Source organism: Aspergillus mulundensis (assembly GCF_003369625.1).
Source record: "Aspergillus mulundensis strain DSM 5745 chromosome Unknown scaffold_0, whole genome shotgun sequence".
Taxonomy (NCBI): Eukaryota; Fungi; Ascomycota; class Eurotiomycetes; order Eurotiales; family Aspergillaceae; genus Aspergillus; species Aspergillus mulundensis.
Genome location: NW_020797888.1, coordinates 183592 through 207935, shown reverse-complemented (window position 1 = coordinate 207935; position 24344 = coordinate 183592). Strand labels below are relative to the sequence as shown.

The 24344-nt window shown below is 53.1% G+C and overlaps 11 protein-coding genes across 11 annotated transcripts; 7 read left to right on the top strand and 4 right to left on the bottom strand.

Moving 5' to 3' along the window:
- Window positions 1-827: 827 nt before the first annotated feature.
- DSM5745_00053 (uncharacterized protein) lies at window positions 828-2001 on the bottom strand (the record flags this gene model as incomplete). The annotated part of the gene is made up of 2 exons (XM_026742069.1): window positions 828-1354; window positions 1398-2001. 2 exons carry the CDS (start codon window positions 1999-2001, stop codon window positions 828-830), a joined length of 1131 nt encoding a protein of 376 aa, XP_026607914.1.
- A 3235-nt stretch (window positions 2002-5236) lies between these two features.
- Window positions 5237-7231, bottom strand: DSM5745_00052 (Histidine kinase G2; the record flags this gene model as incomplete). The annotated part of the gene is made up of 1 exon (XM_026742068.1): window positions 5237-7231. One exon carries the CDS (start codon window positions 7229-7231, stop codon window positions 5237-5239), a length of 1995 nt encoding a protein of 664 aa, XP_026607913.1.
- A 1225-nt stretch (window positions 7232-8456) lies between these two features.
- DSM5745_00051 (GNAT family N-acetyltransferase) lies at window positions 8457-9219 on the bottom strand (the record flags this gene model as incomplete). Its single annotated transcript, XM_026742067.1, has 2 exons — window positions 8457-8507; window positions 8566-9219. 2 exons carry the CDS (start codon window positions 9217-9219, stop codon window positions 8457-8459), a joined length of 705 nt encoding a protein of 234 aa, XP_026607912.1.
- A 1282-nt stretch (window positions 9220-10501) lies between these two features.
- Window positions 10502-10742, top strand: DSM5745_00050 (uncharacterized protein; the record flags this gene model as incomplete). Its single annotated transcript, XM_026742066.1, has 2 exons — window positions 10502-10571; window positions 10618-10742. 2 exons carry the CDS (start codon window positions 10502-10504, stop codon window positions 10740-10742), a joined length of 195 nt encoding a protein of 64 aa, XP_026607911.1.
- A 1127-nt stretch (window positions 10743-11869) lies between these two features.
- Window positions 11870-14152, top strand: DSM5745_00049 (dynamin family protein; the record flags this gene model as incomplete). Its single annotated transcript, XM_026742065.1, has 3 exons — window positions 11870-13291; window positions 13343-13873; window positions 13922-14152. 3 exons carry the CDS (start codon window positions 11870-11872, stop codon window positions 14150-14152), a joined length of 2184 nt encoding a protein of 727 aa, XP_026607910.1.
- A 530-nt stretch (window positions 14153-14682) lies between these two features.
- On the top strand, window positions 14683-15819 carry DSM5745_00048 (zinc-dependent alcohol dehydrogenase family protein; the record flags this gene model as incomplete). The annotated part of the gene is made up of 2 exons (XM_026742064.1): window positions 14683-15193; window positions 15293-15819. 2 exons carry the CDS (start codon window positions 14683-14685, stop codon window positions 15817-15819), a joined length of 1038 nt encoding a protein of 345 aa, XP_026607909.1.
- Window positions 15820-16476: 657 nt separating this feature from the next.
- Window positions 16477-17524, top strand: DSM5745_00047 (uncharacterized protein; the record flags this gene model as incomplete). Its single annotated transcript, XM_026742063.1, has 2 exons — window positions 16477-16641; window positions 16688-17524. The coding sequence occupies 2 exons, from the start codon at window positions 16477-16479 to the stop codon at window positions 17522-17524; spliced, it is 1002 nt and encodes a 333-aa protein (XP_026607908.1).
- A 448-nt stretch (window positions 17525-17972) lies between these two features.
- Window positions 17973-19376, bottom strand: DSM5745_00046 (uncharacterized protein; the record flags this gene model as incomplete). Its single annotated transcript, XM_026742062.1, has 1 exon — window positions 17973-19376. One exon carries the CDS (start codon window positions 19374-19376, stop codon window positions 17973-17975), a length of 1404 nt encoding a protein of 467 aa, XP_026607907.1.
- A 348-nt stretch (window positions 19377-19724) lies between these two features.
- On the top strand, window positions 19725-21391 carry DSM5745_00045 (Zn(II)2Cys6 transcription factor domain-containing protein; the record flags this gene model as incomplete). Its single annotated transcript, XM_026742061.1, has 2 exons — window positions 19725-19834; window positions 19891-21391. The coding sequence occupies 2 exons, from the start codon at window positions 19725-19727 to the stop codon at window positions 21389-21391; spliced, it is 1611 nt and encodes a 536-aa protein (XP_026607906.1).
- A 61-nt stretch (window positions 21392-21452) lies between these two features.
- On the top strand, window positions 21453-22290 carry DSM5745_00044 (uncharacterized protein; the record flags this gene model as incomplete). The annotated part of the gene is made up of 2 exons (XM_026742060.1): window positions 21453-21520; window positions 21585-22290. 2 exons carry the CDS (start codon window positions 21453-21455, stop codon window positions 22288-22290), a joined length of 774 nt encoding a protein of 257 aa, XP_026607905.1.
- A 1099-nt stretch (window positions 22291-23389) lies between these two features.
- On the top strand, window positions 23390-23971 carry DSM5745_00043 (uncharacterized protein; the record flags this gene model as incomplete). The annotated part of the gene is made up of 1 exon (XM_026742059.1): window positions 23390-23971. One exon carries the CDS (start codon window positions 23390-23392, stop codon window positions 23969-23971), a length of 582 nt encoding a protein of 193 aa, XP_026607904.1.
- Between the last annotated feature and the right edge of the window lie 373 nt (window positions 23972-24344).

The window sequence follows — 24344 nt, the reverse complement described above, 5'->3', positions numbered from 1 at the left end:
AGTGAAGGAACGGAATGGATGGCGTCCAAAGAGTGGATGAAACAGCTAAAGATCGGACAAATGGCATAGAGCAGAAGGCTTAAAAGTGAGGGAAAAGGTAAAGGGGTTGGGAAGACTCAGGAGGAACTGATTTGATGTAAAGTAGAAGCGGGAACATGGGGTATGAGGACGAAGGTTGTGGAATGAAAGAATTGAGATTACAGACGTGGTGTGAAGGGGACAAATGGCAAGGAAATTGTGTACAGAAAAAGCAAATGGAGAGGGGGAAGGGAAAGAGATGAGAGAAAGAAAAGATAGAGGGGAGAAGGAGAGATGAGAAGAAGGCCTGTCTTGTGTTGTGTTGCTCGAGGCCACATACCACGTGATCCACCTCAAATGCCTCAACGGTACCTCCTCTCTCCCAATGATGGAAGGTCAGGGTGTATACATGCTGCTGGCTGAGGTTGAAGGAAACTACAGTACTAGAATCCCTGGTGGCTAATTCAATTAGTTTGCAAGAGTCAGACGCTTGTTTAGTATGGCTGCGCTGGTAAAGCTAAGTGGCTAAATGGACAGAACTAAATTAATGTCTGCTGTGGAGGACTCTGTTTCATACTGGCTGTCTATTAAACAGAAGATGCAGAGTTATTTGCTGAAGGAGCGCCGGTGGCGTAAGTCATGGTTCGAATCAACAAGGCTCATTGACGTTTGGGGCCTTTGGCTAAGAGCTGCATTTAACAAAAATCTCAACTGCTACTTGAGAAGCGAAGGCTCACACCCCTCAATGTAAATTGCCCAAATACAACAAAGCGCCACACATGATCTCACGAGGACAACGTACCCGGCAACTAGTAGGAAGTCTTCGTTGACCTCCCACGACGACCCATAAAACTGAAATACCAGGTAGGCTGGTGATGGCTAATGCAACAGCTAACATCATACTTCTTCTTCTCGCCGTTCTTCCAGTACTCGTGGTCGGGGTCCCTGCCTTCCATGAGACACTTCGTCACGCTCATACAATCCAGGCAGAGGCCGTCAAAATAATCTAGGGTTCGCAGTGCCGCTTTCATGACAATGTCACTCCAGTCAGCATTGCAGTAGCAGTTGTTGCCCTGCTGGACGGGAGACCGAATGTGTGATGCGTCAAACCGCCCAATCTTTTGCAATACGTCCATGGCGCTTGCGTCTTTGAAGGCGTTGTCCAACGGCCACACCTTGACACGCCAGAGCTCCTTCAAGTAGTCAAAGACAGTTCCCTCCCTGCAGTCGCATTCTCTTCCGCCGAGAATACTCGCGACTGAATTGAAGAGGTCTTTGTGCAGAATGTTGCGGAGGCGGCCACGTGCAGCGTTAAGCTGCTCTATAACACAAAGCTCTAGTGAATCAGGGTTGATCGTACGGGTTGAGGTAAGACTTACGAATGACACGCTGCGGCAAATGCAATTTCTGGAGTTCCGATGCGCTTTCGTCGGGAATCAGCTCCAAGATATGGCAGTCGCTGTTGTAAACAAGCCACTTGGTGGCCTTCGCAAATCCTTCGGCATAATTAAAGTGATAACACGGCCCCATGACTTGTCTCTCAAACTCGCAATCAATCCCGTATTCAGTTGAGTTGTTCTCAGCCTCGAACCAGGCTTTGAACCACTCTTTCAAGGGTCCCTCAACGTACTCCACTTCATACGTGTTGCATGCGAGGAGTAAACGCCAAACGGTCACCATGGAGACTGAAATCGGGCCCCTTGTCTCCAAGCTATCGTGTAGGCCATGGAACATGACCTCCAAGGCAAGAGTGTTGTTGTCTCCCTCAAGAGTGATTTCATGTGCGGCTGAATCCCTCCAGAGTCCGGGGAACATGGCTTCAAAGTATGGTGTCACTCGCAGCTTCTCGCGCTCAACTTTGAAGATGGCTGAGTTGGAAATGCGATTTGCTTGCTGCCCGCTTTCGTTAACAGCATACGCGTATTCGTTCACCCTTACACTCAGGTCCCAGTTGTGGGATATGGTGAAGATCTGAGTCGCCATGACGGGCGAGGAATGAGACCCAGCAGCGAAGAAACGAGGCCGATGGAAACGAAGAACCGAAGGTTGAGAGTGGGAAAGCAGACGAGTCTAGAGAAGCTGGGGAGGGCAGTCAACAAACTGAAACCGGTAACAATGTGCGAATAGCTGGTAGCAGAGGCAGAAGGATGCGCTCAAAAGAGCTGTGTTAGGAGTAGAAGAACTGACCGAAAGCGTTGAGAGACAAATGAATGAGTTCAAATGGCAGATGCAGTTGTGCGAGTACTCGCAGTTGGTACAAAACACGGGACTCTGGCTGGAATGAGAAAACTGGACTGGGGAGCGCGATCACAGAAGAGAATGAAGAAAGACTTGTTCTCCAAGGACTGGTTCCTAGAGGGAGAAAAAGATGTGCGGTGCGAACCTGAAATGGAGGATAAGTGTCAAGAGGGAGAAATAAGGAAGAAGTCCAAAGTGAGGGAGGACAAGATGGCCTGGATGTGTTGAGTCGCTCGAAGCCAGATGCCACGTGATCCACCTCAAACGGCTCAACAGTCAAGTCCGAGACAATCCTGCGTCGCTAAGGTCTACTCCGCCGGGGACAGTGAGGTTGTACAGCCAGCCGAGTCTTGCTCGTTGTCATGAGAGCAAACCAACGTGAGAGAGACGTCAGGATGAGGAAAACGGATAACCGGCATTGCCGTCAAGGCGCGAGAGGAGAAAGAATGAGGCGAGGGTGTCCAATGCCAGGGGGACAAGCGGGCGCGCGCCAGGAAAAGATGACGAGGAACGGAGAGAGAGGGTCTAAGGGTGATGACCTTCAAGCAAGAGTGAAGACCGATGATAAGTTTTCTTTACACAATCATAGACAATCTGTGAGCTTGGACATTACACTGATTGATTGTTTATCAGCTAGAACTCAGGACTACTAGACACACGATATCGGCCTCATCAACTCAACAATGCAGACATATCCCCATCCTCCTCGAAGCATTTGTCAAACCTCCCTCTGGACCTTCCGAGTGCCTCCGCCGACCCCCGAACGCCCAGACCCAAGGTCACCCTTCGACTCCAAACGAGAGAACAATGATACCAGAATCAGGCCGTGATTTTGCTGGAGGATAAAGCTGTACAGCAAAACGACAGCGCAGTGTCCGGACGCCTCCCCGACGCCTTCGACGGGATGCCGATAATCAGAACATTTTTTCGTTGTGCGCCATATCGCAAAGCTGTTCGAATTGGGCTGTTTGGTAATAATGGGATCCTGAGAGGGAGAGTTATGGATCGGCTCCAGAGTCGCACTGGGAAGTTGCTCTACTCGCTGGGAGAAGGGGTAGTCGATGGAATCGAGATGTCTGGGCGTCTATATCGCCTGAACTTGGCCATCAGTGAGCACCAAGCCCATCGTTTACGTTTCACCCAGGCGGGCAAGATTGAACTTAGGGGACAACTGCAATTGGGACCGCTTCTCTTGAAGGTCGAGGCGGACGAAGAGAAGCTTATGGTTGAGTGCCGCGGCTAGTACTTGCGCTAGACTTTTTGCGCCGACGATATCGGAGAGGCTTGTTGCGGTCAATGGGGATGTTGTCCTGGGTGACGAGTGCCCGGCTACACAAGTTATCATCAAGAAGATGTAAAGGGGAGTTCATAGAAGGGAGACAATGGGTCGTCGTCGGTCCGAACGGCGGTAGAAAGATGCCTCAAGACGCAGTCCAAGAAGAATTTGCTTTGGCTCCTCAACAAATCATTGGCGAATGGCACAGTAGGAAGCCTCGGTGGTAGCAGAGTAGCAGTCGCGCAGCTAGAACTCAGCTCGACAGAGCGTTCAATTGTCGGCGATGGTCGCATCCTGTTCCAGATGGATATCCTCAGAGGCACGGACGATCTTGTTGGGGCGTTCTCCAAATGTTAGTGCCAGTAGGGTTTTTTGCGTGCCAATGCAAGGGTAAGACTAGGAGACCTCGTAGCTCAAGACATAAGGGGATCCCTTTGCTGAAGGCCGCTCGGTGTAGGGACAGTCCTAAGGGCAAAGGAAGTGAATCCGCCGGGTGGGCTGCGCATCAGTGCTAGGCACAGTTCCGGACACCGTAAAGATGGCAAACATCGGTATGTATCAACAGGGACTTTATTGACTCGAGGCTCGTCCTAATGACGTCCAGACTCTTCAGGATACGAATCACCGAGTTCTTATCATCATGTTCTTATTACGTCCTCTCAAACAGGGTTTTCTACCAACAATGGTCGCTAGACAGGAGGAGCCTGCATCACTTCCAAAGTACAAAGCTTGAGCGCGCAGGCATGTATCCTGCGCGGGAGTAAGCACCTCCGACATCAAGAACTCATCACCAGACGCCTTTCTCAATCCTTCCCGTTGCTTGGTTGCGGTTGGGTTGTTGACGTTGGGAAACGCAGTTGCAGACATAGGTCGCTCAGATAAAGCGACTTGAAAGGGCTTCCCGACGATAGATCAATGGACGCTTGATATGACAAGGCCTGTGGCTCGGATAAGAGGCGAAAACGCGACTGCTGCGATAACTGCACCGAGTTGTATACCCTGGTCAACGGGATCACTACCCCAGCTTGCACGTCTCGTTGAACGGTATGAAGAAAAACAATCCTAAGCTGTCCTTGCGTCTCACATTGAGTTTGGGCAATAGGTGATGGCGATTGAGCCAGACGGCGCGCGTAAGTGAAGGGAGGGAGACGAATCTCCCAAAACAGACGCAGCGTGGGCATTCGCGATGCAAAGTGCGCGGACGAGATGGGTCATCCAGAGAGATCGGGAGATTCCTGGTCTCATAAGGACGCACAAGGTGTTGAGGCGTGTTTGACGATGCGCCGGTACGATCGCAGGTCCGAGGCTATTTGAAAAGCGCGCCTGTTGACATGGGCGGGGAGAGGAGGGACGCGATGTTGGATGAAGATAGTTTTAGGACACGTCCTCAGGCCGCAGTGTGTCAAGCGGAGCAAGGCTCGATAGCGCTGCCGGTGCCCAGACGGCTGCAGCATACCTAGATTCGCGCATACTCAGATCGTCGGCGTGGGCCCTGGCAACCATCACATCGCGGTCGTATCGGTGGTAGGAGATGGTGGAAATCATGGTCTTGGCCGAGATGCCCGTCCCAACGGGCGCAACTATACTTTCCGTGGCTCCGTAGCGTATATGACAGGCTCTGAATGCAGAGGAGATCAAGATGAAGGAAGCAGATAAGGCTTTGAAGGCGGGGCGATGTTGACTCCCATCCAACGCACGTGACGCTCAAGACCCACTGGGCGCCTGAGGCACCATCTGATGGATCTTTTCGCACAGCTCCTGCATCTTGTAAGGCTTGTGGATAATTCCATCCATCCCGGCGTCCAGCATATCGGCTTGCTGATCCTGTCGAACATTCGCAGTCACTCCTAGAATAGGAATGTGCGACCCACTCTCCTTCTCCAGCTCGCGAATCTCCTTCGTCGCCGTGTTCCCGTCCATCACCGGCATCTCCTGATCCATCAGAATACAATCAAACTTGTCGTCTTCCCAGATTTCAAGGGCTTCCTGGCCGTTGTTCGCTGTGGTCACCTCAAACCCGGATATCTTCAGCTTCCGGGAGACAACCTTCTGATTGATAACGTTATCCTCCACGAAAAGAACGCGAGGACCTTTAACGAGCTTCGACATGGTCGCGATTGCAGCCGGCTCATGCTTTGGCGAGGATTCATCAACGTTGGAGGCGTGCCTTTCTTTCTCTCTTTGCGGTCCCTGGCCCTCGTGCACTTCTCTTGCCAATTTAGCCGAGTGTTTCTTGCGATTGTCACTGACGGTGTTGGCGCTGACCTCTCTGACGGTCTTCACCGGTGGTTCCTCGTCGAATTCTGCCATCGACGTGTCCCTCTTGACGTCCGGGATTTTACTATCGAGGTCCTTGATCTGATAACATAGTTCGTCAACTGGAGACACATCCCTATTGTCCGCGGTTTGGGGTTCAGGAGGTGTTTCAGTGGATCGTCGAACAGAGAAGAAGAAGCCAAAGGTACTCCCATCGCCCTCTTTGGAGCTAACTCCAATCTCGCCTCCGTGCATGTGACAAAGTCTTCTGCTAATGTTGAGTCCGAGGCCGTAGCCACCATAAATTCGATCGGTCCGCGGAGTCGCTTGCTTGAAGCGCTCGAACAACAGCTTCTGGTGCTGGTCGCTGATCCCGATTCCAGTGTCCTTGACGGCTACCATGATATACGCCGTCTCGCCATTTCCCCATTCGGGATCCTGCGTGGAATCAAGTTTCAGCGCTGCTTTATTCGGTTCAAAGAAGACAACGTTTGGTGGATAAGATGGAGGTCGCTGTTTTGCAGCCCCCATTGAGACTCGAATCATTCTCTGGCCTTCAGCCTGGGCTGTGAATTTGATCGCGTTGGAGACGAGGTTGATGAGGACCTGGCCCATTTTATCAAGATCAGCCATCACCCAATCAAGCTCCTGATCGGCATAGGACTTGTCAAGTTGATAATGGAATTCGATTTCTTGCTTGCGAAGTTCCGGCTTGAACATAGTGAGCAAGGTAGCCAGATGAGACTTCGGCTGCACTACTTGCGGCGACAACGTCAGCATAGAGGCATCCAACTTGGAGTAAATCAGCACATCGTCAATGATCTTCTTTTGATGTGCGACACAAAGATTGATCGTCTGGGCGGCCTCGGATATCCTTGCCATCTGTTCCCTTGCATCCTCTGGTGCATCCTCGGCAATCACATCCATAATATCCTCGGCGCAATGCAGAATCGCAGAAAGCGGATTTCGAACCTCGTGGCTGATCATATCGATAAACCGCTCCTGCTGCTGCTTCCGTTCCTGCGCATCGTCCGCTATCTTCCGTTGCAGCAACTCTGCGGTTTTCTCCGGCGTAATATCGCTGATCATGCATATTAACCCGCGATTATCCCTCAGACCGAACTGATCCAAATCCTTCTCCTTCAGCGGTGTCATCGAAACCGCGCGCCATACCTCCGTGTGATCCTTGGTGCGGTATTCCCTTCGAACTGCCGTCCCTAATCGAAGCGAGGCGCGGTAGGCATCGGCTAGCTGTTCATAATCATCGGGGTGGACGGACTGCGCCAGACACTCGGTTCCAACGGTCAAATGATTTGCGGTGAGTTCCTGGAAGCGCCGGTTCTTGAAGACGATCTCGTCGGAGGGGTTCACGACGGCGACGCCGACGGGGAGGGTGTCTGCTAGCTGCTGGGCACAGATTGTCCCGTACTGTTCGCTGTCCATCTCGATCAAGGTGGTCCGGCCAGAACAAAGCCGTGAACGCGAATCAAGTGAAGAGCGCACTTGCGAAGCCTGAGGGGCGTCTTGGATGGAGGTTCGTGATATTTTCAAGTTTCCGCCCGATCCAGACCCGGGATTCCGCCTTGCTTGCAGATCGTGCACCCGATCGTTGCCATGACGTAGTGGCGCTCATGATGTCAGGCCCACATTCCTCTCCCAGTGCGCGCCATTATTATTCGCCTGCCCCGTACCACGGACCAACAGCAGGAACCGGAGATATGATACGGGGTCAGTAGTCTAATTCAAGTTCATCATCTTGCCAATGCCGTTCTGGGTGGCATTGGATCCGTTCGCGACGAAGGCTCTGTATCCCTGCCTATGGATGAGTGGTCGATATCTGGAACGGAGATCCGAGATCGCGAGATATATTTGTAACCGCCGCCACTGTTGGCTATTCGGTGCGCCACCAACCAAACCTTGGGAGTTCCGATGCATGTCTGGATCAAGTATGCCTGGCGGCAAAAGATCGTCTTTATGAAAAACTCTTCCAGAAGTTTGCGCTACCAAAAATCGCGTGTCTGCATAGTCGGGGTGTCCAGGCCGTAGCCTCCTCAACCAGGAAAAATAAATACCTTAGCGTGTGTCACCCTGATACTTGGCCAACCCACCCGATCCGGAGACGTTTGAAGTCCGACCCCTCTGCATGAAAGCTTGTCGGCGAGAGATAATTCGGTAACCAGCACTTATTCTGACAGATGCCGATCAGGGTATCTTCGGTACCTACCGCCGAGCGAATGACACCTGGCATTGTATATCCACAAGCTGGGGAGGGAGAGTACTGAAAATTGTGGATTACAACAGAGGGGATGAGGTAGAACATATCTAGACGAGGCAAAGCAGCAGCGAAATATACCATTCATGCGGGATAGTAACGCTGGTCATGGTTAGCATGGACCTGGATCGATGCAACAGGCAAAGCTCGTGCCTGCATCTAAGAACGGCATGGAGTTTGTGCCGCCGCGCCATCTCCATTCAATGGGAATACCTTGAGGACGTGCTTAGGGTTGGCAGAGCACCTACGACCTCTGGATAATAGGTGAGTGACCTAAGCAATGTATACCGGATGTCATTATGGTTTGGATTGGTATTATGATTACTACTGTCACAGAATCTAGGCAACCTAGCAGGTATATCTCCACTGCCATCGTCACACACCTCATGGATCCGCCTACAACTCATCTTTGACCTCAGAAACCGCTTTCGCCGGCAGAATCATGAACTGCTCATATTAGCCATATTGGAATACCACGGCAAGGGGGACTATGACACAAACACACCGTGAGCGAGGTCTCGCCAATCCCATCAAGCCCGAACTCCTCCTTCCGAACCGCCTGGAACCCGGTCTTCTCATACACCGGCCTCCCAGCCTCCGTCGCCTCAAGGTAGACGTCCAGTCCCAACATCTCCGCCTCACCCACCCCCCACGCCAGGAACCTCTTCGCTATTCCCCGCCCTTGATAATCCGGATGCACACAGAGAGCCTCAAGCTCGATCCGCTTCCTGAGCTTGATGCCCTTCTCGTTCCCCTCAATCTTCCCAACGCCCAGGATCTCCCTTTTCCCCACCTGCACAAGCGTCCACATTGCCCGCGCAACTTCGTCTCGCCTTTCGGCGACAGGGGCGCTGAGTCTGTCACGTACGACCTCGTCGACCGATTTCTCCACGACCTGGTCCGTCTCCCAGATAGCCCACCGCGCTAACCCGACCATCTTCCCCGTTGAGACATCGACAGCCTTGAAGGTCGTGACGTGCGGCTCTGTGTCGGCGGATGCTTCGCGCTGCGCCACCATCGCGTCGATGGAGCTTGGGCTTAGCGGGCCTGTGTACGCTAGCCGGTTGGTTTCTGCGAAGGCCACCTGGCCGAGGAGGACGGCTTCCCGGATATCGGTCTTCTCGAAAGGTTGGATTTCGACGGAAGTTTGGCTGGGCATGATTGCGGTTTAGTTTCACAGTCTATGCTAGGGATTCTTTCTTGTTGCACGGGATGGCTAATTATAGATAGAGTATATGTGCAGATAGGCGAGGGTAATCGGCGTTGGCTGAGGAGAGCGTAGTTGCGGTAAAATGGACTGGCCTTAGAAGATGTAATTTGAAAGAATTCTTGTAAACTTGGAGGCAAAGACCGTCAGCTTTATACCAGAGCCGTGAGTCATTTGGCGCTAGTATTATATCGTCGCACCATATTTCATATACTAGTTCTAGCAGCGTCGTATTCCCCAACTTGTAGCGGCTTCTTACCTAGCGCATCCGTCAGCCGCTTCGTTGCAGTGGCTCGTGGGATTCAGCCGCCTGCGGGGACATTGGAATATTCAGGCAGCAGGTTAACCGGTACAACTAGATGTCCAAGCAAGGCAACAATGGAAAGGTAAAGCTGTAGAAAACAAAAGATAAGCTCTAGACTGTGGACAGAATGTCCCTGCCTAGACGCGGAGTAGGTCGGAGTCGGACCTCGGAGGCCGAGTATGGTGTGATGGACCCTGGCTCGGAGTTCGGAGTACTTGCTAGGTTACCTACTCCATCTTGGTGCCCGACTTGCTTGTAGCATCTAGGCTGCACGGTTCTGATAAAATGGATCTCTCCATAGGGTCAGTCTACGTCACTACGGCCCTTTGACTCGCGTATGACACATGCAAGTATTGTTATGCCCTTTGGATTGGAGGGTGCTTTATAAATCTGGGCCCGGCCCGAATGCCGTACCGTAGGTACGTGGTCTCGCGACCACCGCGTGAAGTGTCTCTCGGGCTACTCTCTATAGCCCAATCTCGAGCAGTACCACGCATAATTCATGGAGGCTGTCTTCGGCTATGGCCAAATGTTGTGGCTGGCGTTCTGGTTGTTTATAAAGGGAAGAGTGTTGAATTTCAAACCCAACGCTCTCCACTTGGTTGTGGTAGCCCGCCCCAGTGCTCCGGGTATAGGTCGGCTGAGGCACAGCGTGCCCTTATCGCTGAAACTGAAGAACATAAGAGCTGGACTGCCGTAGCCGTTCTCCGTACTCCCTTTGTTCCATCATAATCTGTCCCAAGTTTGCACACTCAAACAATGCCTAGCCCTTTTGCCGTTGCGCCCTGCTGACTTGAAGTATAGCGTACCGGATTTCTTCGAACGGGGGACTGTTTTGTCGTTATCTGGCAGTGCCCTTGGCAGTATTCGACTCCTCCCATGGAATTAACAGCGCCCCATCCCTAACAGCTCCTACTCCCTCAAACAGGCATGGAGATTGGGGATTCTCTGACCGACGTCGCTCTTGAAGGGCCCAGGGATATGGGCGTTGCGTGCGACAGTGCGCTAATCGTAGAAGAGGTGGCTGAATCGCCTGACCGAGGAAGGCTTCTCCAACTTGGAGCTTAATTGGTATCTGCGTGCCGCCGACGTAGTCGATGTCTACATGGTTGACGATACCGCTGATAAACAAGACAATGTGGAAGACTTGGATGAGGGCCTCGCGGGCTAGCGTTTCGACCGTGACCATATCATGGGGAGACGAGTTGGCTCGTCGATAGAAATGTTATAGGTCACAAAGAAAGAAAATTGCGGACGACTCGGAAATCAACAGCGGTTGGAAATGCACTGTGTGAGTGTCAGGAGTTAGTTCGAAGCCAACGCTCACCAGCAGGCCCTGGACACCGACCGAACCTTCCACATTGGACCATATCCCGTTCCTTCCCAAGCGTCAACCAGCCTCGCCACTGCTGGCTCGACCAGCATGGTCCATGATTCATCCAACCAGTCCCTGTGAATTCGTCGCTGCCGAAACAATACCCCGTGTTATGACCGTAGTTCCTAAAGACAAAAAAGGATACGGGTGTATAATCGGTGGATTTCGAGGTCGCTGTAAGTCATCTAGATCCGCACGGTACAGAAAGCGTCACTAACCGTTGCCTACTGACTGAAGCATGGCTGATAGGATTCAAGGTGCTCAGGCCGGGCTAAAGTGTGTTTCGAGGAATGTCTGGACAAGGAAGTGCTCAGCGAATACGTCAACGGGAGAAGAGTCAAATTGAGTTAGGAAATGATCATGAACTTACCACAATGACCTCGTCTTCCCCCATCGGCTCAACTTGTTGCTCAACATAGGCATTTGTCTAGAGTTGCTTGTCGTGGCTCCATGCATTGGCGGGGAATTTGGGATATTCAGACACATCGAAGCACCTGCACGCAAAATTATAAACGAAGGCGACCAACGGCTGAGTTTACATGGCCTAAGTGTACTTGAAAACTATGCACCGCTATCCCGAATTGAGGACAGAAAGCTGATCGGCAAGAACCATAGACATCTTCTGTGTCGAGGCCATAGTTAGAGCGCAGACTAACCCGATACGGACGAGTCAGTCTCGACGTGGACTTGTTTCTCTTAACACAATTCCTCACTCTTCACCCCCTCTCATTTGAGGAACTCGCTGACGAGATCACTTTGCTTGTTGGCTTCGACGCGAGCTTGCTAGGTACGAATATCCTCTCATTCCACAGATGGTTATATCCTGTCCAACACTCCGTGAGGTCGCTGATATCTAGCCTCTTCAGGCAGCCCTTCCAGATTGCACTCGTACAACACCGCGTAACACGGTGATCATGTCGAAAATGAACATCGAATCAATCCAGGCGGCAACGGCGTTTAGGCACCTTAGAACCTCGACTTCGAGCCAGCGCCTCAGCCAGATCGAACAAATCCGAGCGCATGGAATTGGCGAGGTTGTAGCCTTGCCTCAGCTGGCCGTATGCGGAGACCAGTCTGCGGGAAAAAGCTCCGTCCTAGAAGCAATCACCGGTATACCGTTTCCTCAACAAGACGGTCTTTGCACTCGGTTCCCCACTGAGATTACCCTCCGACACAGTGAAGCGACCCAGTCGATAACCATCTTTGCGAGTATCCGGCCGCACTCCGTCAGGTCCCGGAAGGAGAAAGACTACCTTGCATCCTACCAGAAGACTCTGGGAGCGATATCCGAGCTGCCCTCGATCATAGCAGACGCGTCAAAGCTCATGGGAATTCGAGGATACGGAGGTCAAAAGAATGGACCTGCCTTTGCCGCTGACGTCCTCCGCATCGAGATAACAGGCCCCATTGGTTTGCAGCTGAGCGTTGTCGACCTGCCTGGCTTGATTTCCGTGGTTAGTGAGGAGCAGAATGAGAACGACGTGGTCATGATCCACGACATGGTGACGAGTTACCTCCAGAGCTCTCGCACCATTATCCTGGCTGTTGTGCAAGCGAGTAACGACTTCGCGAACCAGTGTATTATCAGAATGGCGCGCAAACATGACCCAGAAGGCCAGCGCACGGTGGGCATCATTACGAAGCCGGACTTGATCAACCAGGGCACCGAGTCTAAAATTGCACGAATTGCCAAGAATCTGGATACGATCAAACTCAAACTAGGTTTCTTTCTACTGAAGAATCCAAGCCCCATGGAGCGTAAAGACTGCCATTCTATGACCGCAAGATCAGCCCTCGAAGATCGCTTCTTTTCAAGACCATCATGGGCCATCCACCATCTGGACAAAAAGCGCATTGGATCGGAAAGCCTACGTACTTTTTTGCAGAAGCTTCTTGACTCTCACATCGAGCACGAACTGCCAAAGGTGCGAAACGAGATCAAAAAGCGATTGGATGCCACCGAGGCGGAACTGCGGTCGATGGGGGACGCTCGATCAACTGTAGGCGACATCCGCAGCTTCCTTACGTCTCTCAGTATGGCGTTCTACGACATGCTCCAAGCAGCCCTTGACGGGAATTATCACACTCTCAGGCATGACTTCTTCGACTCCAATCAAAACGCTCGGCTGCGGGCTTTGGTCCAGCAAGCCAACACCAACTTCGCCACATTCATGCGAACGCAGGGGGCACGTCGCGTCGTTCGTGAGGAGCCGGCGGAGACGGAAGAGGCTGAAGAGGCGGAAGAGCCCGATGAAGATGAAGACGAGCAGTTGGAACAGGTTGATGATAACCTGTTCCCCCAAATATATGTAACTCAGCAGGAGATGATGGATTGGATCAAAGAGGTGAATTGACTACGGCATTCTACGGAAACCCGCCAGGCTAACATAGTTCAGGTCTATTCTCGAACCAGAGGTAAAGAGTTGACAGGTAGCTGTAACTCGGCGCTCCTCGCAGAGCTTTTCCAGGAACAGTCCCGCCGGTGGGCTCATATTGCTGAGGGGCATATTCTCGACGTGCGCGCCCTTATCTTTGTGTGGATAGAACAGGCTGTCCGCGCTTTGGTACCCGAGGATGGAGTCCGCGCAGAGGTTGGAAACATGCTGTACGGATGGCTTGACAGCGCGCACAAGTCTGCATTTGAGGAACTCGGCAAACTTCTGCAAGATGAGCGGCGCCATCCTCTGACATACAACCACTATTACACCGACAACGTCCAGAAGGAGCGCCAGGAAGGGCGCAGAAATAAGGTGCGCAATTTATTCACTCGTGAATTACAGAAGAAGTGGCAAGGAAAGCTTGAAATCCTCAGCAAGTCCGACCCGGTCCTCGAGAAGTTCCTGAGCGGGGTCGATCGCCGGATCGTGGTTGATATGGAATATCAGGCTTGCAGTGAGGCCCTCACGCAGCTTGACGCATACTATAAAGTAAGTGATTGCACCGAAGCTATGAGGTTACTTGCTGACTGGAGGCAGGTTGCTATGAAAACATTTGTCGATAACGTGGCCCGTCAAGTCATCGAACGCCACCTGATGGGATCTTTCTCCGAAGCCTTCAATCCAACTTCAGTTGCTCGAATGTCGGACGATGAACTTCTGCGGATTGGATCTGAGCCACAACATGAGGCTGATCGACGAGCCAGACTTAACAACATGGCGCAGGCTTTGAGACAAAGCCTACTGGTTCTCCAGAGGCCCGCTTCGTGAATTCCACCGCATTGGATATTAGCGGGCACTCTCAGGATTGATCTTCAACATTGGCTGTTGGCCCTTGCTTTGCTTAACGTGTGGAAGGATATGCTGAGCTATTTCGGAAGAAAATATGGGATGAATTTACTCCTAATAGCAGGTGTTTCTAGTTACATCGCTGCAAACCAAGCGGCGTAGCGTAATTGTTTCCAAGCAATCCAATTTCCATTTCGATCCAGCTTATTGTAGCTAACATGTTGTACAATTGATATGAACTTCCCGCCGGCGGACTCAACGCAGGGCTGATGTGCCTTTACTTGCGGATGGACGCGGGCCGCACCACTCCACGTCCACGTCAGAGACATGTCACTCTACGGTCACGAAGCACGTCAGGTACGCCCCCTACTCAATGATATAAAAAAGCAAAGTTATTGCACTTCTACAAGACTGGCAGGGTATCAGAAGATCCTACGACCTCACAGTTCACACGAAACAACCGACCACCCAAACCATCACCCACAACAACAGTCACCTGCAACACCATCACCATGCCACAACAAACCGTCTTCCGCCTCCCGAAGCGCACATCGCCATCGGATCTAAAACAATGCAGCGAAGAGATCCCGACCCCCTCAAAACACGAAGTCCTCATCAAAATCCGCTCCGTCTCGCTCAACGCGCGAGACCTCCAAATCACAAAAGACACCTACCCCATGCCCGTATCCGACAACGTAATCCCCTGCTCCGACGGCGCAGGCGACATCGTGGACGTCGGTGAAGGCGTCACGGAATTCAAGAAGGGCGACCGCGTCGTCATCAACTTTAACATCAAGCATCTCTATGGGACGGCGAGGGGATTCGAGGGCCAGCAGGGGGGTTTCACTGACGGGGTGCTTGCGCAGTATGTTGTTCGTCCGGCGGATTGTGTGGTTAGGGTGCCGGAGACGGCGAGGCAGAGTTATGCGGAGCTTGCGAGTTTGGTTTGTACGGGGGTTACGGCGTGGAATGGGCTTTTTGGGAATGTTGCTCTGAAGCCAGGGCAGACGGTGCTTGTGCAGGGTATGTTGGCTTGCCCCGATACGTCTGCACTCCCCGCGTTCCTCGCGAGATGAACGAGGTAGACATGAATATAAGTTTACGCAGTGCTAATAAACACAGGAACCGGCGGCGTCTCTCTAACAGCCCTCGTGCTCGCCAAAGCAGCCGGCGCAACAACCATCCTCACCTCCTCCAGCAACGACAAGCTGCAAGCCGTCCAAGACAAGTTCGGCCCGGACTACACGATCAACTACAAAGAGTATCCCGAGTGGGGCTCGCGCGCGCTCGAGCTCATTGGCGACCAGGGCGTCGACCATATCCTGGAGATCGGCGGTGTCGGCACAATCGAGCAAAGCATCAAGGCGCTTGCGTATGGTGGGCATATCAGTGTCATTGGATACCTGGCTGATGTGGATCCGGCCAAGATGCCGAATGTGCTGCAGCTTACGCTGACCAAGGCTGCTGTTGTGAGGGGGATTCTGATCGGGCCGAAGTGTATGCTTGAGGATCTGGTGACGTTTGCGGATCGCGCGAAGCTGAAGTTGCCTGTTGAGCAGGAGTTTGGGTTTAGCAGGGATGAGGTGCTGAATGCGTATAAGGAGCTGGAGAAGGGGGCGCTGGGGAAGGTTTGTATTCGGGTTGATTAGGTTGTGTCGATGAGTCTTTGGTGGAGGTGTGTATCGGTAAGGCGCAACTCATGTATCTCTTGTGTGACCAGGTTTTGCGTCGACTGAGCTGGATACCAAGGGTCCCTTATTCATCAAGGTAGAGCCTTCTGGACTCAGTCAGATCATGACAACCAGTCGCGACGTGGCTAAGGTCTCCATTCTCGTCTCTGTCACGCCCATCGAGAAGACTGTGGACTTGGTCTCAACGATAGTTCAATGGAGTGTCAGTTTCAGCAATGAGCCTATATGGACATAGTAAGCTTTCGTAAGTTAAGAGAGTAGGTAAGCGGAGGCCCGGGGTGAAACAACGCTCACTTCAGCCCGTCAGCAGCATGGACATGACGATCTGGCGGCTTCCATTGCAAGAAGGCCGGATGACGCCGTCAAGGAAAGGGTCATATAAGTCAGCCTGCTGCCTAGGACTTCGATCCTGCCGTTGTGTCGGAGAGTTTGCTGCTCAGCCGCTTGGTAAGCCGGCAGGCTGTGGGGACAGGGACAGGGAATTGATCTGCAGAATTGGACAGCTCAAAGAAAGAGTCAGCGGGGAACACGGCGGTATAAAGCACACGTCTCCCCCGCCAGAATTCCCTCTTCTGCTCTCCACGGCAACGAACAACACCTACAACAGCTCTCGCAATGGCCACCTTCGACCCAACCAACCCCAGATTCAAGGGCTTCGACCTCATCCAGGCGACATATAAGCGCATCAGCAACCATGCCATCCGCGTCGATGTCCTCGTTCCGCAGACACCAGCCACGGCTGAAAGACCGACTATCGTGCGGTTTCATGGCGGCGGACTCGTACGCACCTTCCACCCATCTTACAACCACTGTACTAACCCAGCAGGTAATGGCCGACTCGCTCTACCACGACTTCTGGCCGCAATGGCTCTCCGACCTCGCGCTGTCCCACAACGCCATAATCGTCAGCCCAAACTACCGCCTCATGCCGCAAGCCACGAGCCTCGAAATATACGACGACATCGAGGACTTCTGGGCCTGGCTCAAATCCCCCGCGTTTAGCGGTCTCCTTTCGACACACAACACACCCACGCAGGCTGATCTAGACCGTATCCTTGTCTCCGGCGAGTCAGCAGGTGGTCTTCTATCCGTAAACACATCGCTCACCCACGCATCCGAGATCCGCGCTACGATCGCGCTGTATCCATCTCTTGACCCCAGCGCGCCGGAGTTCTCCGAGACCCGGGGCAAAGAGCGCCTTCCGTTCGGCCTGAGTACGCCTGAAACAGTTATCGACGAGGCGCTTGCTAAGGCTGCGATCCCGGAATGCGGGCCGGTGTCGTCGCTCATTCAGCCGGATTGGCTGGGCGTGATGTGTGCGGCGATTGAGCACGGGAAGATTGGGGCGTGGTACGTCAGGGGTTCGGAGGGGTCGGGGCGTCAGGATCTCTTGTTCCCGGTGCGGAGGTTGGAGGGGCCGGATGTGGGGATTCCTCGCGGTGGGATTACGGTTATTCATGGGGCGCAGGATAGTGTTGTTCCTGTTGCTCATCCGGTGCCGTTTGTGGAGAGGGCGCGTCAGGTCTTTAAGGGGAGGCCGGGGGGTGATAGGATTGCGATGGTGGTGCATGAGGGTGAGCATGGTTTTGATACGGGGGTGAGGTATGAGGAGCCGTGGATGAAGGAGGCGTTGAGTACGGCTGTTGAGGCGTGGTTGGAGTAAGCTCTGGACTTTGTGGTTCGACCGTAGAAAGGGCAGTGTGGTTCCGAGGTTCGGCAGTGAATAGAACCAGGCTTCAACGATCCTTCGGATGGATCTTCAATATCTGTTGATTAATGGTACTTATAATAGGAAATACGCGGTCAAGAGGTGATAGTCAGCATTGTTGCCATGATCGACGGCTCAAATGGCACATGTGCAATAGGGAGTAGGGAATCAGAAGAATGTAACCACAAAGGCACCGACGCCTGATCACGAAGATGTCCCCGGATGTTCTTTTACTGGCAGAATAATAGTAATACGCGATATGCAGTGACCGACCTCCGAGTCAGAAGCCGCGAGACTGATGTGGGATGATAATTACAATTAATGCTCATCTTCAAATGACATAGGAAGAACGCTATAGCTCTCTATATTCCGTGCGCGTATTGCCAACGACAAAAAGATCCAACTACAAGGTAAAAGCAAAGACAAGAGCACCAATAGATCCAATCAGACCAAGAGGCCCAAGGCTTACCCTCCCAGCATCATTTCCCGGTACATACTCATCCGTACCACCAGCCGCATCAGTCCCATTAGCCGTACCGTTCCCACCACCACTAACATCTTCCAAAAGCCTCGCAAACCGCATCTCATTCTTCCCAATATCAAACACCGAAACCACACTCTTCAGAAACGGGACGCCGATGATGTTCAGCTGCAGATTCTCCATCAGCCTTATCTCATCGGAGTTCCCGATCGCCGAGATGCAGAGGTCTTCGCCCGTTTGGTAGATGAGGTCGGCCGGGTCATGCGTGAAGACATGCCCGTCGATGGTGAAGCTGAATGTTGACGGGGCTTTGGCGTTGCAGTCGACGACGTAGGCTTCCAGTGTCTTGTCGTAGATGCCTGGAGGCGAGAAGAGCGCGTTTAGAGGGTCCGCAATGCGCGCTGGGATGTATGAGAGGGGATTTCCGGAGTCGAAGAATGCTTGGAAGGGTGCTGAGGCAGACGACGAGGATGAGTTGGTGCGGGCGCGAGTGTGCGTTGCGTTCTGGCCCAGCGAGGCAGTGAGCGTCGTCGCCCAGTAGGAGCGCGTCCGCTTGTTCGAGGTGAAGTTGAGCGGGATGTTGTTCATGATCTCGACGGGGGCAACGGCCCAGCTGTCGTCGTGCTTCACGGGAGGCAGTTCGCCTAGCGAGACGTATCCTCCAAACGCGGGACCCGATTCGTTGAGTGCGCTCCTGGCAAGGACGTGGGCGAAGTACGGCTCCTCGATGAGGCCTTGCTCGTACATCTCGAAGAGGATAGGCTTGTACGGGAGGCGATTGAACCAGTATGTGGTGTTATCGGTGATGTTGCTTGGGTGCGCGGAGGTCAGTGATGGGTATCCCAGTCCCAGCAGGCCGGAGTTCACGCCGTCGCCCATGGGCGTTGACTTGTCGGCCACTGCGATCCGCGCCTGGGGGATGGTGACGCCTGCGACGGTGACATCTTCATACGCCATGACGCCGCTTGCAATGCCGGCGCCGTACTGGATGCCGAAGATCTGATTTGGGATTTCCTTGTATGTGTCGGACATGTTATACGTCCGATTGAGATCGTAGCCGCACTCTTCCTCGGCGAGTTGGAGACCGGTGTCCTTGTCAAGGCAGGAAAAGCCGGTTTTCATCACGTAGAGGTCGCTGCTGCCGGAGTCGACAAGGAGCTGGAAGGTCTGGCCGCCGATCGTGGCTTCGACATCGAAGACGGTGCCGTATTCAGTTGAGACCATGGGGGCTGTGGCATTGGTGCTGCGGCGTCGGAGGGGCAGGGTGGTGCTCGCACCAAAGCCGAGCAGGAGAGAAAACAGGGTCAGTTCTATGAAAGAGGGCATTATGAGAGAAGTTTGATGACTGGATGGTTGAGTGTGTTGCCGTCGCGGAGGGCGTATTTATAGCCATTTTGCTGCCTAACAACAGTTCTTAAGGGCATCTTCGCAGCGAAACTCGTATAGTTCATCGAAAATAAGCTTGATCTGAGCCTCAGGAACCGCGCTGCGTAGTGATTCCTCCCCGACTGACCCTATTTCCTAAAGCGGAAAAGCGCGGGTGTCGTACATTTTAGCGAGACTCTTCCGCCCCCAACTCCGCCCCTTCTCCCGATCTCCATGGTCTCGAATCTCTTTTCATAACTGCGCCGCAAACAGGCACCGGCGACGAATAAGAGAAAACGGACCCCCGCTATGGCTGATGCGGAAAATATACGAGCGACACCAACGCCGGCGGCAGGCACGATGAGAAAAGCCACACGGAAGAGCATGCCCAAGGTCCGCACGGGCTGCGCGACCTGCAAGTACGGAGCCCCTAGCTTCCACCTACGTAATTGCGGCTCCAACTGACGACTGCCAGACAACGCCGGATCAAGTGTGACGAAGGGAAGCCTAGCTGCCGCAACTGCGAGCGCACTGGCCGGCGCTGCGAGGGCTATCCCACCCCTGTACCTGCAGCTGCAGTATCCGGGGAAGCCGACGATACCCGAGTGCGGGCCCAGACTCGCCCGCAGCAGATCACGGTCTATAACCTCCCATTTAAGATCCCGGGGAGTCAAGCCGATCGTCAACTCTTGCACTTCTACATATGTGAAGCAGCCGGTGGGCTCTCGAGCTTCTCCGACCCAACGCTATGGACGAATCTCATCTTGCAGCGGTCGCATCATCAGCCGGTCATCCGGCATGCCCTTATCACTCTTGCATCGCTATATCGCGATTACCTGCAGGGCGGGAATAAAATTCAGATGAGCGCGTCTAGTGCAGCTATGGAGCGGATCGGAAAATGCCACCGACAACTACGGCTTTATCTGCGATCACCGGATGCCTCTGCGGATATAGCCCTTATCTGCAGCATCCTTTTCTTTGCGTTTGAAACACTCATGGGCGATTCCATTACCGCGACGAAGCATCTGGACAACGGGCTGTACTTGTTGAAACGCTGCCAAGCGCAAATGGCTGCAAATGCCAGCGATGACTTGCTCCCACAGCTTACCTCCCTCTTCTCCCGCCTGGACATCCACGCAAGTACATTCGATGACGAGCGCATGCCCATTCTGAACCTCGTCACGTCAGACGAAACAGCAGGGTTCGCGCACATCGTCCCATCGCAACTGACGACCATCGACGAAGCGGAAGTAGTTCTCACAAAGCTCGAAAACTGGCTGATGCACCATATCATTGCGCACGTCGCGCACAAGCATAAACCGGCCGACGAGCTCCCTAGGGACTTACTGCGCGAGCGCTTCGTCCTCTACCAGCAGTTCGAGCGATTCTTCTTCGCTTACTCGGCCCTCCTTCAGTCGCTCGTAAAACCAGACAACATCCCGCCTCGTGCTTTACTACTCCGCATCCAGGCAAGGATGTACTACTCTGTTCTGCTGGAAAACATCCCCAACGACACATTCGGCCCGTGCCCACCTGCTGACAGTCTGCGGAATACTCTGCGTGACCTCGAGACCTTTCTGTCAATGGGAAGTACCGAACAGAGTTCCAAGACGTTTACTTTATCATCGCAACTCGTTGCAATCTTGTACTTTATGTGCCTCAAGACCCCTGATCGCGAACGGCGAGAGTATGCCTTCGGGCTTCTCAGGCACTCCAGCATGCCAGCGAAAGACGGACTCTGGGAGTCAGAGAAGGCCGCGTCAATCGTGCAGATTCTAATTGACCAGACCAAGGAACGCGAGGGGTCGCTGGAACAAACCGGCAAAGACGTCTTCAGACCTGAGGATGGGGGCATCGAGAATGTCTTTCGCGAGATCAGCAATCGGCCAAGACCCGGTTGTTTGGCGAAACGCTTGCTGGAATCTGAGGGTGTACCTGATGAGCCACATTCGCCCGTCAACGATGGCACGTTCTGACTACATGGTGGTAATAGTCTGGGGTCTACGTTCAGACCGGAGACTGTCCGTATCCCGAGGGATGTCAAATACTACTGGACCTGGCATGCTACGGCTGGCACTTGAGCTGTCATTCGCTCTCAATGACCCGTGAATTAATATATGCATTAGCTGATTATGTGCTGGTACAACCGCGGACTAACACACAAACAAGACCCGGCAACGCAACTAAACAACAGAAATCAAATCCGTCCAGAATAAGAAACACACCAATATCAGCAATTGTACGTCATCCTCAACCCAACACCCGCCCGCTGCGCAAACTCAACACTCGTCTTCGCGCTATACCCCTGGGAGATACTCAAGCGGTATGCCATGTTGGTCTTGCAAGCGAAGCTATTAATGACACGATTCGTCGCGCCCGACTCAAACTTCACACTCCCGACCATACTAATCGGGGCGGGACAATACGCCCAGGAGATATCGATGCCCCGCGGCGAGCGGCTCAGCGGGCCAGCAACGGAAAACACCTCGACGGGTGCAAGGCCGACGGTGTTGACCGGTTCACCGGCGGGGATGCTGTAGGAGAGTGTGCAGCCCCAGACGCCTTGGGGGACGCTGAATTCGATGAAGGTGTCTTGCTTCTTGGCGCCGTTGGCTTCTTGCGAGACTTTGAAGCCGGGGAGGTAGGACGCGACGGGTTGCGCGGCGTCGACGCGCGCGAAGGCTGGGTAGATTGTGGTGCAGGCGGAGGGCGCTGGGACTGCTTGCACCAGGGTGGTGAGGGCGAGGGTGAAGAGGAGAGAGGTGAGCTTGAGGAAGTGCATCTTGGCTTGGATATTGATATTGATATTGATTGGGGGCAAGATATGGATAACTGGAGATTGCACACTCGATCGAGCCATTGCTGGGTTATATAGCTTTTGAGGGAAAGGGGCGGACTGCTCCATCCCTCTTTTGTCTTTCCTGCGTCTATCCCTACCCAACTCTACACCGTCGAAAACCACCAATCCACGAGCACGAGGACAACTACTGAGACAATCAGTCGCTCTAACTCATGAAATACGATTTCTCCCATTATTGTCGAATCTATTCTGGGACCAAGTTGCCGTCCTTTGCTCCATAAACCCGTGCGATGGCTTCATCTAACACCCAATCCGGCGATGTTTTACGCAGCTATGTCCCCTATGCACGTCCCTTCGCTTGCAATTCCTGCAACGAGGGCTCTTGTCTCAGTCCGGGAATGTCTACCAATGACATATGATTGAGGCTGAACCGGGCTTGAGGCTCGGCGAATATCGATTGGGGCCGAGATGTCCGGCGCCCTTGGCCGCTCGTATTCGGTCGATACCCCAAATTCAAGACATCGATGGCCGATGCCCTGATCACAGTGACACAGGCGCAATGATCTCGTGGTTTACGAGGTGGATGGAATACATTGGGACATACGAACTGTGCGAGGGGTGGTTACTGGTTAGAGTAGCCGAGGGGTGAGACATGGGATGCTATCCTTGGATTTGTCCGTAGACAGGGCCATCTGTCAATCTGCACCCCAGGTTTTTAAATCAGGGTTTGACTTTACCGAGGATATCTCGCTAGCTGCTTTCGTATTAACCCCTTTTGTCTTTCAAATGACAAGACACTCTCGAGTGATAAATATAGACACGGCTGTCTTGTTCGGATACGCTGCATGACCTCTGGCTCTGGCTTGCAGCTTGTGATTATAACGGACTGACAGGCAACCTATCCAGAGCTTTGCCAGGACCACTGTATTTGTTGACAGATTTGACAAACTGTGCTCTGTCAACAGCAATGTCCCATTTGTAAGTCAGAAGGTCTGCTGGCTGATTAGAAGTACACATGAGGAGCGTTGTTGCCTTAATGCCTTATTTAACTTGGTCCGGGCGTCGAAATACGCCAATCATGCAATCTTGGCGCGCCCGTAGGTAAACAAGTGAGATCTTTGTTGTAATAACCTACAACACCCAAAGCACCATGCGAAGACAGCATGTTCAATAGATGATCCGGTCTCTCCTTAGGAAAGATTCCACGCCATCCGCTTCGCTCCAAGTCCTCTCCGACCTCCATCTCGAAATCGACCAACAATACACCTCGTTCAAGATCCCCGTACCGGTACACGCCAAGCATCTCGTTCTAGCTGGCGATGTGGGCCGTCTCGTGGAGTATGACAACTACCGCGCGTTTCTCAAGCAGCAGACCGACCAATTCGAGCTTGTTTTCCTTGTCTTGGGCAACCATGAGTTCTACAACGATACCTTTGCAGCTGGACTGGAGAGGGCTCAACGCCTTGAAAAGGAACCGTGCATGAATGGCCGACTTGTCCTCCTCAACCAGCGACGATTTGATATCCCCGAGTCGAGTGTTACGGTCCTCGGATGCTCGCTGTGGTCGCGGATTCCGGATTGGTGCAGGGATATGGTCCGGATGAAGATTCAGGACATCGAGAAGATTAGAGGGTGGAGTGTTGATGGCCACTGTGCAGCTCACACATCCGATCTTCCATGGTTACTCGCTGAGATTTCTTCAATCAGCGAGGAGAATCAGCTTGAGAGCCGAGGCGACGGCCAGAGCGAGAAATAATCCAGATCCGTTCTTGTCATAACCCATCATGCGCCCTCGCTCAAACGGATGTCTGAACCGAAACATGAGAAGAACCCCTGGAGCGTTGCCTTTGGCACCGATGTGCTCACCAAACTTCAGAGGAGGAGTCCAGTCAGGGTTTGGGTCTTTGGGCATACGCACTACACTACGGAGTTTCGGGAACGGGGTATCAGGGTTGTGGCTAATCAGCGGGGATATGTGCTGCCGTGGATGAAGAATGAGGCGAAGAATGGGTTTGATGTTGGGAGGGTTATCCATGTTTAGCTGGTGATTGCTGCGACGGATTGTGGGGTTCTGGCGTATCACATCATGCACATGGAGAGAGAAAGCTCTCGCTGCGACTGATGGCACT